Source organism: Myodes glareolus, chromosome 13, assembly GCF_982192425.1.
Source record: "Myodes glareolus chromosome 13, mMyoGla1.1, whole genome shotgun sequence".
Classification (NCBI taxonomy): domain Eukaryota; kingdom Metazoa; phylum Chordata; class Mammalia; order Rodentia; family Cricetidae; genus Myodes; species Myodes glareolus.
The window spans coordinates 10,647,425-10,663,587 of record NC_142038.1 but is presented as its reverse complement, the minus strand read 5'-3'; the positions used below and the strand labels follow the sequence as shown (position 1 = coordinate 10,663,587).

Sequence of the window (16,163 nt, the reverse complement as noted above, 5' to 3'; positions counted from 1 at the left end):
GAGAGAGAGAGAGTGCCTGTGTGTGCACGTGTGTGTGATGGCATCGGGGATAAGGAGCAGCCTAGGAAGGGACATTAGTGCCCACCTTCAGTCCAAGCAGCTGCATCATCAGCAGTTTCAATTCAATTTCAGAGGGTTTGGAATAAGTTCAGAGACACATAGATGGCCATAGACAGAGCTCTGCATGTCAGAGCCTCAGGGGCCGGTGGGAACAGCAGGGAAATCTGGGTAAAGAGTGAGGCTTCTTGCGTTGCCGCTTTGCAATTTTGATGAATTTAAAATGATTTCCAATTACAATTCTTTTTTGGAAAGTTCTGTTCCCAAAGGTCTTGGCAAAACATTAGAATAATTCAAAAATAGTCCTTTACTCCCAGGGTCCCCTACCCCATTTTCTGACTCTATTGTGGGAAAGAGCATATCCATATTTAAATGTGTGTGCATACATACACATATGTGTAGGAATATGGAATTACACTTCAGAAATGCCAGTCCAATTTTAGGGACGCTTTCCTTTTAGCTTGCCCGAAACTTCCAAGTGCTGGACCACGCGCATCCCAGCTTGGGCCACCACTGCTCCCCTCCTCCAGCTCCCTCAGCAGCTGGACTCTATACTGAGGGCCTTTGCATTTCTCCACATGTTCTGTTAACTTTAATCTGCTCTCTCTGGAGGAGGCTCAAGGAAGAGAAAAATAGACACCCTACCCCCGACAGTGTTTAAACTCAAGTGAAGACAAGTCTGGGATGGTTGCTGTGTGCTGAGGAAAGTGGGCGAGGGTAACAACCCTAGAGATCTCCCTACAGAATTGGGGTTCTGTCTTACCTGCTAGCAGCCCCACGATGGACCCTATGGCTGCGTGCAAGCAGATGAGTGGGGAGGAGATAAACAGGGCCACCAGGATCATGCCACCTGTCCATGGGTTGTCACAGCCGTAGACCTGGCCGACCCCAACAGGGATGGTTTGTAACAGCTGCAAAGTCAACAGAACACAGGTCACTGAAGAGGGGGGCAGATAATGCAAAATCCAGGCATCAGGGCCCAAACCAGGCTGGTGGGTAGTGAAGGGGAACAGAAGGATGGCTGGGCCCTCCAGCGTGAGAGAGAATGGGGGAAGGAAGGCACAAGCTGGAACGAATACTTCCTCACTCCACCACCTACCAGGCATTCAGCATCCATCATGCAGTCAGGTGGAGCCCCTAACAGTGTTGGGCATGACTGCTTCTGTGCAACACATGGCTTTTACTCTGAGGGGAGGAACTTGGAGGGGGCCAGAATGCACTTTCTTCCTAGATTGCCACCAGGGTATAAGGCACCAGGGTATTTCCTATAGACTTCTGGAAGTCCTAGAAATATTCTGGAAATTTTGCAAGTATTCTAGGCTGTTCTCACAGATGATTTGAGAAATGAGTGTGGGTGCAGAGCCTCTGGAGCTGACTCCTAGTCTAAGGCCTTTTTAAGACACTATTGGCTTGTCTTGTTTGAGGGAGCTTGGCCTAGCTAGTGACCTTGCAAATTTAAAATCCTAGGGTGCCGGAGAGATGGCTCAGTAGCTAAGAGTATTTGTTGCTCTTGTAGAGGACCTGAGTTTTGTTTTCAGGACACACATAATGTTCACTGCTGTCTATAATTCCTATTCCATGGGATCCAGTACCCTCTTTTGAACTCCATAGACACTAGACATGCTTGTGGTTCATACACATATATGCAGGTAAAACACTCACACATATAAGATGAATACATCTAAATAATTAGAATAATTCTGTAGTTTTAGTGACAGCTCATGCTGGTGAAGGTGTGGAATAAGGGGACACTCATCTATTGCTGGTGGGAATGCTAACTTGTACAGCCCTACCAAAATCAGTGTAGTGATTGATCAGGAAGATGGGAATGGATCTACCTCAAGATCCAGCTGCACCACTCTTGGGCATATTCCCAAAGGATGCTTCATCCTACCACAGAGAAGCTTGCTTGACTATGTTCATTGCTACTCTATTTATAATAGCCAAAAATGGAAACAACTTAGATGTCCCTCAACAGAAGACCGGATAAAAAAATGTGGTACATTTACACAATGGAGTATTGCTTAGCCATTAAAAAAACTGAAACCATTAAATTCTCAGGTAAATGGGTGAAAATAGAAAAAAATCATCCTGAGCGAAGTATCTCAGACCCAGAAAGACAAATACGGCATGTATTTGTTTATATGTGGCTATTAGCTGTTAAGTCAATAACCAAGCTGTAGTCCACAGAACCACGGAGCTCGTATGAACTCACAGAGTCTGAGGCAGCACGCCAAGGGCCTGTAGGGTCTGCCTCAGGTCCTCTGTGCACATATTATGACTTCCACATTAGTGTATTTATGGGATTCCTAAGTGGGTCCAATTCTTGTGCCTCTTCTTGAGTTCTTTCCTTCTGTTTGTTTTGTTCCATTTGGATGTGTTTGTTTTATCTAATATTTTATTTATTATTATCTCCTAAGAGCCTGCTTGTTTTCTAATGAGAGACAGAAATGGAATGGATCAGGATAGAAGGGGAGGTGGGGGGGGACTGGGAGGAGCAGAGGAAGCAGAAACCATAATAAGGATATAGTATGTGAGGAAAAAAAATTCCTATTTTCGATAGGAAAGAGAAGAAAAAAGATTCTATAGTTCTTTTCTGTATTAGGTTGTATGAGTCCAAGAGACCAGAGCCCTTTGTGGCTGAGCATACAACAGGTGTTTAATAACCATACACTGATTGCCTAGTGATTCTCAAACTTTGTGTCCATTGGCACCCGGGGGAGCTTTAAGCAATAAAGCTAGCCTAGGGCATCCAACAACATGTTAGTGGGCTTCCCTGGCTGCAAGCGAATATCCCAAGCAGCAGTTTGGTTTCTACTGGATTCATAGATCACCCGCTGCAGATGTGGGCAATTGCTTTGTCCTTCTTGGGGATTTGTCATCAGCTACAGGATTTGGTTTTAGAACATCTGATTTCTTTAGGGAGTAAAAAAGGTTCTCATAGAGAACTTTCAAGTGTTGGAATCTCTTGTTTCCTAATGAGAGGCTTTTCACAACTGCACTTTGTCACAAGCATCTGGAAGGGATGGTGGGGTGGGCCTGGGGTCCAGTCTTATTTCCAAGGACCCGGAAGATGTGAACTGGAAGTGTCAGCGGATGTCTGATGACATAGCCGCATCTGAAGAAGGTGGACTGCTGAGCCCAGCTTCCACGTTTCTGTCTGGGAACACAGGTTGTAAGCCTACGCAGTCAAGAATGAGAGGGCTGAGGGAATGGTGTCCTGGGACAGAGCCTGGGTTCGGAACGAAGCACCTCAGCTGCGGGGATCCGTGTTTTGGCCTGGGAACTGCACACTGCTACCACTCCCTGCGGCCCCATGCCGCTCCCTGCTACAGCAGACACCCGAGGTAAAGGGCAGTCAGGTGGACAGTGGAAATTTACCGAGCACCCACCTTCCTCTTGTGGTTCCACGGGCTGCTTAGCCAAAGAGGAAGCTCGTCCTCTTTGCAGGGTCAAAGCAAAATGGAATTGACTTTTCAAGATGGTGTGTGTGTGTGTGTGTGTGTGTGTGTGTGTGTGTAGGGGGGATTTGCTGGTTGTCAAGAGTAGATTTTGGCAGGTGAGAGGGTGAACTTGGACGTCGAGATACCCAGATTTGTGTTCAATCGTTTGCTGTGTGCAGGCAGGCTTCTTTTCTCTGTGACCCATACCACACTGGCTACCACAGCACTGAGGTGTCTGGCTTTGCATGTGGGCTGAGGCCTTCCTTGGTTATCATTACTCTCTAGCTTGTGCCACCATGAGCCTGGGGCTAACAGACATGTGTGTGTACACTCACGTGTGTGTGAGTGTGTGTGTGTTCCCCTTGCCGGTCAGATGGCTGAACATTGACAATGGGTCTAGTTTTTCTTCCTGCTCCTTTTCCTTTTCCTTTTGCCTCTGGAGCTGGGCCTTTCTGTAAAGGCAGGGTTTTGTGTGACGGTCCCTGGAAGACCCAGGAGTGATGGAGCTGAGCACCAGCAGAAAACCACAGCAGCTGTGGCTGGATGGCGAGGACCCAGAAGTCAAACCTGCTTCTATCTGAGGGCTTGGGTTATTTTCAGACCCTGAAAAAACTATGACAGAGGCAAATCTGAGGTACCCTAGGAAGCAGAGCTAGAAGTGTGGGTCATATATAAAGGGAGATGGATTTTCAAGGCCAGGGTGGAGCAAGTCTATACCTAAAGGGATCTGGTGCTAGGCAGACCCTTCTGGGAAGCAGTGAATTTTATCATATGATTGCCCCAACTTGTGGCACATTGGGAAGCAGGAAGTTTTGGCATATGATTGCCCCAGGCCAAGGACACACATCCAGCCTGGAGTATGGGCTGGTGGTTCAAAGTTAGGATTGTGCAACACCTGCCTAGGTATTATGCTAGGTGCTAGTTGCAGGTCGACCTTGGACAGCTGCCTCTGTGCCTCAGTAAATTTGAAGTAATTTACTTCCATTTGTAAATTGGAAGTAATGGTAAAATACTTGATCAGGTATCACCCTGTAATTCCTGTAGGGTAGAATGAGTTAATATAATAAGGGTTTAGGATAGTGTTGATACATAATTATAATCAGCTTGTATTTATTCAACATTAAAGTATTATACATGATACAAAAGTACTAGCTGGTGCCTATTTCTATGTTTGGTGACAAGGCTAAGGTTTTATAATTTTAAATACTTTTAGACTCTTACGGTAGATTTTTATCATGTTCTTATGTCCTTATGTGCAGACATCAGGAAAGTCAATGAGCATGCACATTTGTAAGCTGGTTATAAAGAAAACCCTCTGGCTCTACTGACATCCCAGTTTATCTAATTCTTTGTTGGGGGAGCGGCGACTGTTCTGTGCACTGTAGGATCTTTAATAGTATCCCTGGATTCTACTCACTGGATGCCAGTAGCATTCTCTATTCTATTGTTATCATTGTGTGTGTGTGTGTGTGTGCGCACGCCACAGCACATGTGTGAAGGTCAGAGGAAAGCAAGCATTGGAATTTGGTTATTTCCTCCCAGTATGTGTTTTGAGGGCTGAACTCATAGGAGCTTAGATTATCAGATGTGCATGACAACCATTTTCCCCTGCTAAACTAGCTCACTGGTCTAGTATTCACTTCTTAGTCTCCCTCCTTCTCTCCTTCTTCCCTTCCATCCTCTTTTTAAAAACATGGAATCCAGGCTGGCCTCAAGGTTGATATGGTGTTGAGGATGACCTGCTCATTTTGCCTCCATCTTCAAGTGTTGGATTACAACCATGTGCCTCTGCACTAGCTTTATATGGTGCCGAGGACTGAACCCAGGGCTTCATATACGCTTGTCATGTATTCTACAAACCAAGCCAAACTAACCACTGGTCATGCTTGACAGTGAAACACATTTCTAGACATTGACTAAGGTTCCCGAGGAGTAAAATTACCCTTTGCTTGAGAATCATTGATACAGAGAGTAAGGTTAAAAAAAAAAATCCATCCTGTCTTCTACAGGTAATAACTAATTAAATACTATTTAAAAGTATTTGTGTTAGTCTTATTTCTTTATCAAATTGGCTGTCTCATCTAATGCTTTTCATTCAGCCACAGCAACCTTACATTGCCAACTTCACACAGTTCATGGCTAAGTTGTCTCTTTTCTTGTCTAGAATGTAGGTCTCATAATTGGGTTCTTTCAGGTATGTTCTTGGAATCTGAAAATTTCAGGCATGAGCTAGATGTCTAGTAGAGACTTGCTAAATGTATGGACGTGGCTGCAGGGCATTCCTGTCTATGCTGAGGCCATCATCTGGTTTCTTTCTTTCCTTCCTTCCTTCCTTCCCTTCCTTCTTTCCTTTCTTCCTTCTTCTTCCTTGCTTCCTCTTTTTTTTTTTGAGACAGGTTCTCATTATGTAGTCCTAATTGGCCTAGAGAGCCCTATGTAGACTCAAACTCATAGAGACCCACCTGCCTCTCCCCCCTCTGAATGCTAGAATTAAAAATATGCATCATCATGACCAACCCCATTTGCTTTCTAATAAAGGATGGAACTTGGCTAACACATCACCTGGCAACTGAAAGGGTCCACGGTACAGCCCAGTGTTTTAGACTCATTGTTTTAGACAGACATGGCTCTCATCAGGTTCATCAAATGACATCTCACTTGGCGTAACTTACCAAAGGCATTTCAATCTCTGTCCAGGAGATATTGGGAACGGAAGACACAGGCTCGACAAGCGTTGTGGGGAAGAAGAGGTTGTAGTGGCCTGTAGCTGCCAGGTACAGAGTTAAGACAATATTGAAGGGCAGCGTGAAGACTGGCACATCCCACTTGGTGAAGATGCTACTCAAGGCACTGGAAATAACTGGGCTGCAGGGAGAAGAGAGAAAGCATTCATCACCCTGATTACCCTTAATCTGACTCTGTCTTACCTCTGGCCATTGGACCATCTAACATCTCCATCTTCGAGCTTCCTTTGGGATTCTGGTGGTTCGCTGAGCTAGGATTGGGAATAAGGTTCTCAGTTTGAGAAAGCAAGATAAAAACACAATACTTTGAATGGAATACCTTGGGAAGTGGTTTAAATACGTCTTTGTTTCCTCAACTGAGGAAACCAAATGAAACATGACCTCTGTAAAATGCCATTATTGCCTCTGGCTCATCCAGATGTGTACCAGCTGTTGCCTGGGGCGGTGACAGCATTTTTTGGGTCTGTCCTTGTAGATGGACGATACTAGGACATGTAGGCAATGAGCAGGATTGGACTCCGGGAGCCGCTCTGGGGACTGCTAGACAAAACAAAATCTTGAGTTGTTTGCTTACTCTGCCTTCTTGGCCTCTGGCCTATTCCTGGGAAAGAGCATGGATCTTGGACACGGATGGAGCTGAATGCAAATCCAGGCTCTTATAAAGCAGAGACTAAGTAAGCAATGCTCAGAAATGAATTTCTCCCAGCTTCAGCCTTGCCTGGAAGGGATTAGCCACTGCTGATACCCTACACATCTCTCAGCTCAGAGGCAGCTGGAAAAGACAGCTCTGTGACCTGGTTGTACCGCCTGTCTTTAATTAGAGGCACGGCTCTCACGTGGGCAGTCGGGCCTGCCTGAACTAACTCGAACACACTGAGAGCTGCCTCGTGTTTGCTTTTCTCTTTGAATTCTTACTGTCTGCATCCCTTTCTGTCTGGGTCAACCGCAAAGTTTTATTTACTTCATAAAAAAGAGATGGGATGGGAAATAGTTCATTTTCTCGACCATAGAAACCCACGCCCTGCCAGCTTTGCCCCACATTGCCTCTCTGCCTCCCACATCTGATGGAAGTGTCCCTACTCCTTCGTCAGATTAGCCCCTTCCCCTGCTCTTTGGTTTGGATTTGTCTCAAGGGCTTCACTCTTGTGACAGTTTCTGTAACATTCTGTCAGGCTATGGTAGGTACAGTTAAGTGGTGTCTCCTCCAAATGTTCTCTTCCTTTAACTCGGCACCCACTCCTTCCCAAGCCTGTTGTTCCACAGCAGCGTTCCTCAGACCGGCTGCCCTGTTATCCAAGCTGCCCTGCTCCTATTGTCCCTGCACCCCATCCAGTCAGGTGTGTGTTCTCAATTACAGCACAGACATGGCTCTCATCAGGTTCATCAAATGACATCTCACTTGGCGAGTTCACCATCCCCTCCTTTCTCTTAATTTGAAGTTGGAATCTTGCGCTGTATGGAAATACTTTCTGTGTGGGCTACCACGGCATTGAGCTCTCTTAGACTGCTGCCTGCTTACTCCTTCTCAAGTTCCCTTCCATGACATTCCCTCTTTCCTGCCAGGCAGCCAATTATCGGAAGATTCCTTGGTTCTGACTCGGATCCTTTCTTTCTCCCATCTTCTCCTTTGGGTGGTATTCTTTAGTCCCCTAGATGAAACACCTTCTATGTGCTTCTGCCTTTCAAATTTGACTTTGTTATTAGCATCTAGATTTGTATGTCTAGTTGGTGTCTCAACACCTCTGCTTGGAAGTCGAACACACTCTGTGTCCAGAAAGAAGTTTGCTTCTGTCTCCCTGTTTTGCTCTTAGACATTTCCATGACCCATATAGTCAAGCAAATTACAATTGTGTATTGGATATTCTCCCCTGAATTTTTTCCTATTACCATCTTCTTTGGAAGTCTTGTTGCCTTTGTCTTCCTTAAAGAAACCAGAAACCCAGTCTTTTCTGACAATATTCATGGACCTCACTCTAGTTCAAGCATTCCTGTCTCTGCGGATCTTTTTAGCAAATTATTATGATTATGAAACCATTCTTGCTCTGTCTAAATCCATTCTCCACTTTGTAGGTGGTGAAGCTTATTTAGCTTTGAGTTTGCATCATTGCTCTAATTCAGACCTTGTAACTGTTCCATTTTTATCACAGATGTAATAAAAGCCGGAATATTTATTGGATGCATATTGTGCTAGGGACCCACGTAATCTACTCTCCTTTTACCCCCTGCCACATCTCCATTCCTCTCAGGGCCTCAGTCTCTCTGGTCTTGCCTCTATTTCTTGGAAGTAACCCATTCTCCATTTGGAGTCTTTTATCTGAGGCATCCTTGACCTAGACCTTTAGTTGGTATGTGCCTTCCTGTCATATAAGCGGTGAGCCAAACTTCCCATCTGCAATGTGTCTTTCCCTGACTGTCCGTGTCTGGGGTCACTCTTGCTTTTCTCAAAGCACTAAACACATCATGAATGAGTTTTATTTGCTAGTTTATAGGTTTTCCTCCTATAAACTAGTTAATAAAGAAAAAAACATAAACCCAAGAGAGTAGAGGGTCCTCCTTATTCAAACTCATCAATAGTCCCTGTGCTCAGTGAATAGTCTCAGGCACTCAGATTATTGGATGAATCTTGAAAATAGCGCTATGATCCCCAGGCTAAAAGAACTGAATTCCAAGGGCTGCATGAATGGATTAATGAACACACCAGAGTAGAAGGTGGTTCAGAGTTCCACCCAGAGCAGGAGTCAGTGTTTTCTGCCTTTTAATTTGGGAAATGGGGGTTGGGGGCATTGAAGTCTAAGCAGCTACCCAGTGCCATATGGTGGAGGGGCTGTATTGAGGGCTTGAATCTATGTAGTTTTAAAACAAATGCATGCAAATGAATGTGAGCTCTGCTCCTCACTGGAGAACATGTGGGGAGCATTAAGAAAACCCCCTACAGAAATGACCATCTTATCTTTTGTTCTAGTGCATCAAGGAAGATAGAAACCCCAAGAAGAAAAATAAATCCCCCAGAATGCCTAATGCAGTAATTTATTTGCGAGCGCCACTGAAAAGCAATGAAACAGTACTTAAGCTAAATTGAACTAACTGGTTTTAGTAACTCCAGACTTTGAAACCTAAGAAAGACATTTACTTCTTGGAGATGTTAAAAATAAATCACTACATCTGATTTATTGCTGCGACCAGGAATAAATCACCATGTCTGAGAGGGGTTGAGAGCAGGGCGGTATAGACGTGTCACATGAAAAGTTGGAGACATAGGCTCACGCAGCCGCCGCCTGCTTTCGGGCCATTTGGACACATTTCTGACCCTCTTCAAATTCAGACGGAATTAAGATCGTCTGTGTGAATGGCTAAGCAGCCTCTGCGTTCACCTCTTCACCTCTGCTCCTACCCTCTTGAGGAAGCTCTCAACTGAAGGTTCCAGCTCAAAGACTGCGCTTTGCAGCCTGACCTTCTTTTCCAAGAAGGCATTCTGATTCTATCACGGGTGTGTTTTCAGATTTGAGAGCTTAGTTAGGCCCCACAGTGGGTGGTTCCCATGTAGGCTGGAGTTTAATAATGCAGATTCTAGATTCAGAAAGCCAGCCTCAAAACCTCTGACTGTCTGACCTGGAATGAGGCACTTACTTTCTCTATGTCTTAGTCTTCTCTATGCAAGCTGGGAACAAGTATAACCCCACCTTGCTTAGCACTGTGCCTGGTACTTACAAACTATTCAATAAATGTCAGCCTGTATTACTTTTGAAGGAAGATTAACAACTCAATAAAACATGTGGCCTTTTATTGCTTTACAGGGTCTCCGGTAATCCATATCTCCACTTAACCCCATTGCATTGCTTCTGAAATCATGAATTTATTATGAATTATCGTGGTGTCTTGCTAGACAAAGCCGTCTGCTTATGGAGAGACACTGTGTCCCATCCCTGCCGTGTGAGCATCTCTCTGAGCAGAAATAGGGAGGGGCCTCACCAGGCCATGGAGGCGAAGGTCACAGGAAGCAGAAGCCACCAGTAGAAGTCTGACTTCTCTGAGTACACGGCCACCAGCAGTCCCACCAGCATCCCATTGTAGCCATGGAGTCCAGAGGCGATGGTGGACCTGGGTGGGGTGGAAGTTATTTTGATTAGCATTTGGTGGTGCATGTTCACTTTCACCGAAACTCTAGCGTCTGCATAACTTAGATGATTCCTTTAATCACAGATGGAAAGTGAGACTCTGGGGGACTAGAAGTGTAGATGGCCCAGTGAAGGAGACTTGGCAGCGTAACGTAGAAAATAAAACAAAATTAACTAAAAAAATCAGTAGCCCTCCTTTACACACATGATAAATGGGCTGAGAAAGAAATCAGAGAAGCATCACCCTTCACAATAGCCACAAATAGCAGAAAATATCTCAGAGTAACTCTAACCAAACAAGTGGAAGACCTGTATGACAAGAACTTTAAATCTTTGAAGAAAGAAATTGAAGAAGACCCTAGGAAATGAAAAGATCTCCCATGCTCTTGGGTAGGCAGAATTAACATTATAAAAATGGCAATCTTATCAAAAGCAATCTACAGATTCAATATAATGCTCATCAAAACCCCAGCAAAATTCTTCACAGACCTCAAAAGAATGGTTCTCAACTATGTCATATGGAAAGGCAAAAAACCCAGGATAGCCAAAAAAAAAAAAAAAATCCTGTCCAATAAAGGAGCTTCTGGAGGCATCGCAATTCCTGATTTCAAACTCTACTACAGAGCTACAGTGCTGGTATTGGCATTAAAAACAGACAGGAGGACCAATAGAACCAAATCGAAGACCCAGGTATCAATCCACACACCTACAAACACTTGATTTTTGACAAAGAAGCAAAAAATATCAAATGGCTAAAAGAAAGCATATTCAGTAAATGGTGCTGGCACAACTGGATATCAACATGTAGAAGAATGAAAATGGATTCATATCTTCACCATGCACAAAACTCAATTCCAAATGGGTAAAGACCTCAACATAAAGCCAACCACCCTGAGCCTCATAGAAGAGAAAGTGGGAAATAAACTAGAACGCATTGGCACAGGAGACCACTTCCTAAATATAACCCCAGCAGCACAGACCCTGAGATAAACAATTGATGAATGGAACCTCCTGAAACTGAAAAACTTCTGTAAAGCAAAGGACACTTCAACAAGACAAAACGGCAGCCTACAGAATGGGAAAAGAATTTCACCCACCCCACATTGGACAGAGGGCTGATCTCCAAAATAAACAAAGAACTCAAGAAATGGTTATCAAAAGAACATATTGTCCAGAGAGAGAAAACTCAGAAATGAAACAACCAAAGACCAATCCAGCGTAGTATTTGCATATGCTGTGTATTGTTCAGAGAGGAAGGGTTCATAGTTCATGGAGACTAATTGGGAAGTCATCCCGGAGGAGGAAGACTTGGAGGAATGATGGAAGGAGACAGGGAAATGAGAGTTGGTAGAAATTACAGAGACAAACTGGTGCTAAGCAAACTCTTGGTAGGAAAGGGACATTAAATAAGGTTTTAGAAGTCACGTTCAGGGCTTGGGTTTCTGTTTGATGATTCCTAATCATAGTGTTTTGGGGGATGAGGTGGCCCAGTGTGCACCTCCTCTGGTGGAAGTAGTGATAAATGAAGTGACTCTTTGACCAGTTCGGGAGTTTACCAATGGATTATTGTTGAGAGAAGAATCTGGGAATATGACTGGGACTTGGGCTCATTTACCATAAGCCATAGGTTCTTACAGGCAAGAGTGATGGCGCTAAGCTGGACATGCTTGTCTGAGGTTACAAAGTGAGGACAGCAATGGGCTGAATGGCCTCAAGGTCAATTTCAGCAAATTTTGGTAAAACAATATCTTCGTTAGGGTTTCTATTGCTGTGATGAATACCATGACCAAAAAGCAAGTTGGAAAGAACGGGTTTATTCAACTTACTCTTCTGTATCACAGCTCATCATCAGAGGAAGTCAGGGCAGGTCCTCAAACAGGGCAGGAACCTGGAGGCAGGAGCTGATGCTGAGGCCATGGGAGGGGCTACTTTCTGGCTTGCTTTCCATGGATTGCTCAGCCTGCTTTCTGATAGAACCCAGGACCACCAGCCCAGGGATGACACGACCCACCCTGGGCTGGACCTTGCTAAGTCAATTACTAATTAAGAAAATGCCTTACAGGCCTGCTACAACTTGATTTTATGGAGGCATTTTCTCAACTGAGGCTCCCCCCTCTCCGATGATGTTAGCTTAAGTCAAGTTGACATAAAACTAGGCAGCACAGTCAGTAAGAAGGGGTTCTATGCCAGCCACCCATAGAGTGGTGGGTGCATTGGAAAGAGAACTGAGGCCCACTGGCTGAAGCAGACACTCAACCTTAATAGGAGTATATTATCAAGTAGCTCACCAGACCTACACACTCAAGAATACAACTTCTAGTGGCCTCACTGCTGTTAGGATTGGAGCTGTCCTTCAAGGTCACTTGGAGGTGTGGGGACAGACTCTTGGAGACAAGCTGATCGATGTATTTACCTCAGTGGACTATATGAAAGGTTAGCAGGGTCTAGAGAAAGCAGGATCTGCTGATGGCTTAATGCTCTCTGGCCACCGCTCTTCTGGGCCTTCCTTCTAAGCCTAGGGCCACACTGTACAGGTGTGATGACAACAGCCCCATGGCTTGGAGCCTAAGCGAACTTTATAGTGTGGGCAAGTCTGTGTCCTATCAGTCCCACACAGTAACTTAGGCAGGACCCTGCATCTGCTCTTCTTTTGTCCCTCAATTATAAAATACAGACTCTGTTTCATTCATTGGCTACTTCTGGTTGTGATGTTGAGAGTCACAAATATCCATGCAGGCTGGTAAAAATTGTTCTTGAGAAACCCACTGTAAAGAAATCTATTTTATAGTATGATCTTGTTTTCGTACCACAGATACAACAAAAAATTCATATTTACTTCTACTCTGCACCAATAACTTTAATCTGTTGTATTTTACTGAGTGGTTTAATTAAAAAAAATTACTGATGGCTCAAGATCTGCAGATCCCAAATTGAAAAGCATGAGATATGGGAAAATCTAGTATTAGCCAGATTTCTTAAATCATAAGAAGTTCCTGGGAGACTGAAAAGTCTCTTCCCCAAACAGAGCAAATGTGCACCAAAATCCGTGCACAAAAGGCTCCCAGTCAAACTATTTGTGATAGATTAAACATTTCAAGGCATGTTGTAGCCAGAGCAAGAGAGGATAAAGAGATGCAGAGGGATGGTCCCGGTGACTGTCACCAGCGGAATACGGTGCTGTTGTGATGGGTATAGACACATCAGGGGTTTCCTCTGTGAAGGATATGCTATTTCTTGGTACACATATTCCTTGCATAGATCTTAATAAAGCTGAACAGACCAATGCTTCTTGCTAGTCATTCCTGCTAGTTATATGCCTATCCTGGAAGAACACAAATTGTAAGTGTTCAAATAATAGATCTAAATGTAATAAAATATGTGCTTAGCACACAGTAAGTGTGCAATAAAAAATTAGTCATTGCAGCAGCAAAAGAATGCCTTTCATCAGATCCACTGAATGAGAATATTTACAGGTTGGAGGAAAGTGGGTGGGGTTGAAGTGTGTTTCTTCAAGTCATGGCCCAGGTGGTTCTGAACATCAGGAAAGTTTGGGGGAATGAATGTCAGAGAAATATCTAACAAAGTCCTAAGAGAGTCAAATTCTACAAGATGCTATTTGTTAGTGTTACTTGGTTTCCCACCTGCCAGGCTGCCTCCATGCATGTTCCCTTCCTATTGCTTCTGTCTCTCCAAATCCTTGATGCCCCCCCATACCATCCTCCCTTTCCCCTCCCATCCCCCCACACAAACCATGCATCTCTCCACTCCTCCCAGTACTCGGAGATGTCAGTTTTCTTCAAGCTCTCCACCATATGCTATCTTGTTATTACTTACTAATCTTGCCTCCTAAAAGCAGTTTGTGAACCTCCCTGAGAGACAATAGGTTAAGTATTCCCTTATATCTCCTTCAGAAGGAGTATTTCCAGAAAGTTCCATAGCCAAGCTCAATGTGATGCTATTGCTGTCCTGGGCTAGGACAGTGGATTCCATAGCAATCTCTAGTGACCTGCTCAAAGTTGACATTAGAGCAGTTGCCAGGGTTGTTTATTTATTTATTTGTCAACTTTATACAAGTTAAACTTTCCCAAGAAGAAGGAATTATACTTGAGAAAATGCCTCTATAAGATTGGACTTTAGGCAGGCCTGTAGGGTTCAGCTCACTGGAGGCACTGCTAGCCCTGGGCAGGAGATCCTGGATAGTTTAAGAAATCAGGTTGAACCCACCATGAGAACAAGCCAGGAAGCAGTGTTTCTCCATGGCTTCTGCTTCAGCAGCTGCCTCCAGGTTCTTGCCCTGACTTCCCTAGATAGTTGACTACACATATCCTTTCTTCCCTAAGTTGCTTTTGGTCATGCATGTAGAAAAGTAACTAAGAGAGGTTTTAGGTGGCTGATCACCCTTTGAACTTTGCCAGTATAAGGTAGAATAGATTTTCAAATTTCCTGCTTCATTGAAAAGTCTGCCAGATACTATGGGCCTATAGGTTGAAGATGGATGCCCCAAAATTAAAAAGAACTTTGGGTAACTGTCCAGGCAGCAAGATGTCTCTGTCATTTCTAGAGCTTTGGAAGTCACCTACAACGCACTTCCTGTTTACTTAGGTAATATTATATCCTTCTGGAGTCTTTGATGGAGTTGAAGACAGACAGTTATAGTTTTCCCTAGTTATGATAAAAGATAAATTAGATGTGAAACTTTCCAGATACAAATAGACTAAATATTGTAAGTGTAATTCTTGCTTGACACCTGTTTTGTTATATGTAATTTTACTATATTAAAGTTAAAACCGTTCTTTTTGTTTAGACAGAAAAGGGAGATGATGTTGGATTCTATCTGTATGCTGTGAATATGTTTTACTAGTATTGGTTAATAAAGAAGCTACTTTGGCCTATGGCAGGGCAGAATATAGATAGGAAGGAAAATTAACTGAATGCAGGGAGAAAGAAGGCAGAGTCAGGCAGACCCCATGTAGCTGCTGAAGAAGCAAGATGCAAGCCGGCCGCCAAGGAAACAAGACATGTAGAAAACGAGGTAATACCATGCCACATGGGAATACATAGACTAATTGAAATGGGTTAATTTAAGATGTGAGAATTAGCTAGAAATATGCCTGAGCCATCAACCAAACTGTTGTAATTACTATAGTTTCTATGTGATTATTCAGGTCTGGGCGGCCAGAAAATGCATTTCGCCCGTCTGCCATGCACCATGCACTAGGTCCATAGAGAGCACTTACCTGTCCTGGCTTAAGGCAAGGGCAGTTAAGGTTGAGACCACTGTCCCCAGGGCCCCAGCAATTGTCCACCAGGGATTCTGGATCAGGAGCCCTATGAAGATGATGAGTCCACTAAGGGGGTTGTTGACAAACATCACCTGAGCTGCTCCCCGCAAGACCCAGTCTAGGAACTGGAGGACCAGGGGCTTATCTGCAAGAGATAGACAGTGTCACCAGCGGGGTACAGCCTGTGTATCAGACTACTGGTTGGCATGGGAACTGAGGTGCACAGCGATGCACAAGTCAGGGTATTTCTCCTCTTTCAGCCTGGCTTGTGGTGGGAGAGTGAAGGAGTTGGGAGTGGGTTTTGGCACTCAGCCCAAGGCTCTGAGTGGCCCAGCAATTGGTCTCCAGCGGGTGGTAGTTTTTGCCATACAAACCGAGGGAACACGCTGAGACCAATTTAAAGGAGTTCCAGCCATTGGCTTGGTTGGCAAGGAGCCCCAGGAGCATTCCATGGGAAATTTATTGGTCCAAGGGAAGCGGTGGGGAGGGAAGCAAGGTCCCACATTGTGTAGTGCTGTGTGA

At 44.4% G+C, this 16,163-nt stretch overlaps 1 protein-coding gene across 1 annotated transcript in view; it reads right to left on the bottom strand.

Annotated features, from left to right (window-relative positions):
* Positions 1-16,163, bottom strand: part of Slc14a2 (solute carrier family 14 member 2) — a 50,260-nt gene that overhangs the window by 31,190 nt on the left and 2,907 nt on the right. Inside the window, exons 3-6 of the mRNA XM_085676390.2 lie at positions 15,597-15,786; positions 10,214-10,342; positions 6,173-6,365; positions 821-968 (exon numbers count right to left, since the gene is read on the bottom strand). Coding sequence (XP_085532516.2) covers positions 821-968; positions 6,173-6,365; positions 10,214-10,342; positions 15,597-15,786 — 660 coding nt within the window. The remainder of the gene's footprint in view (positions 1-820; positions 969-6,172; positions 6,366-10,213; positions 10,343-15,596; positions 15,787-16,163) is intronic.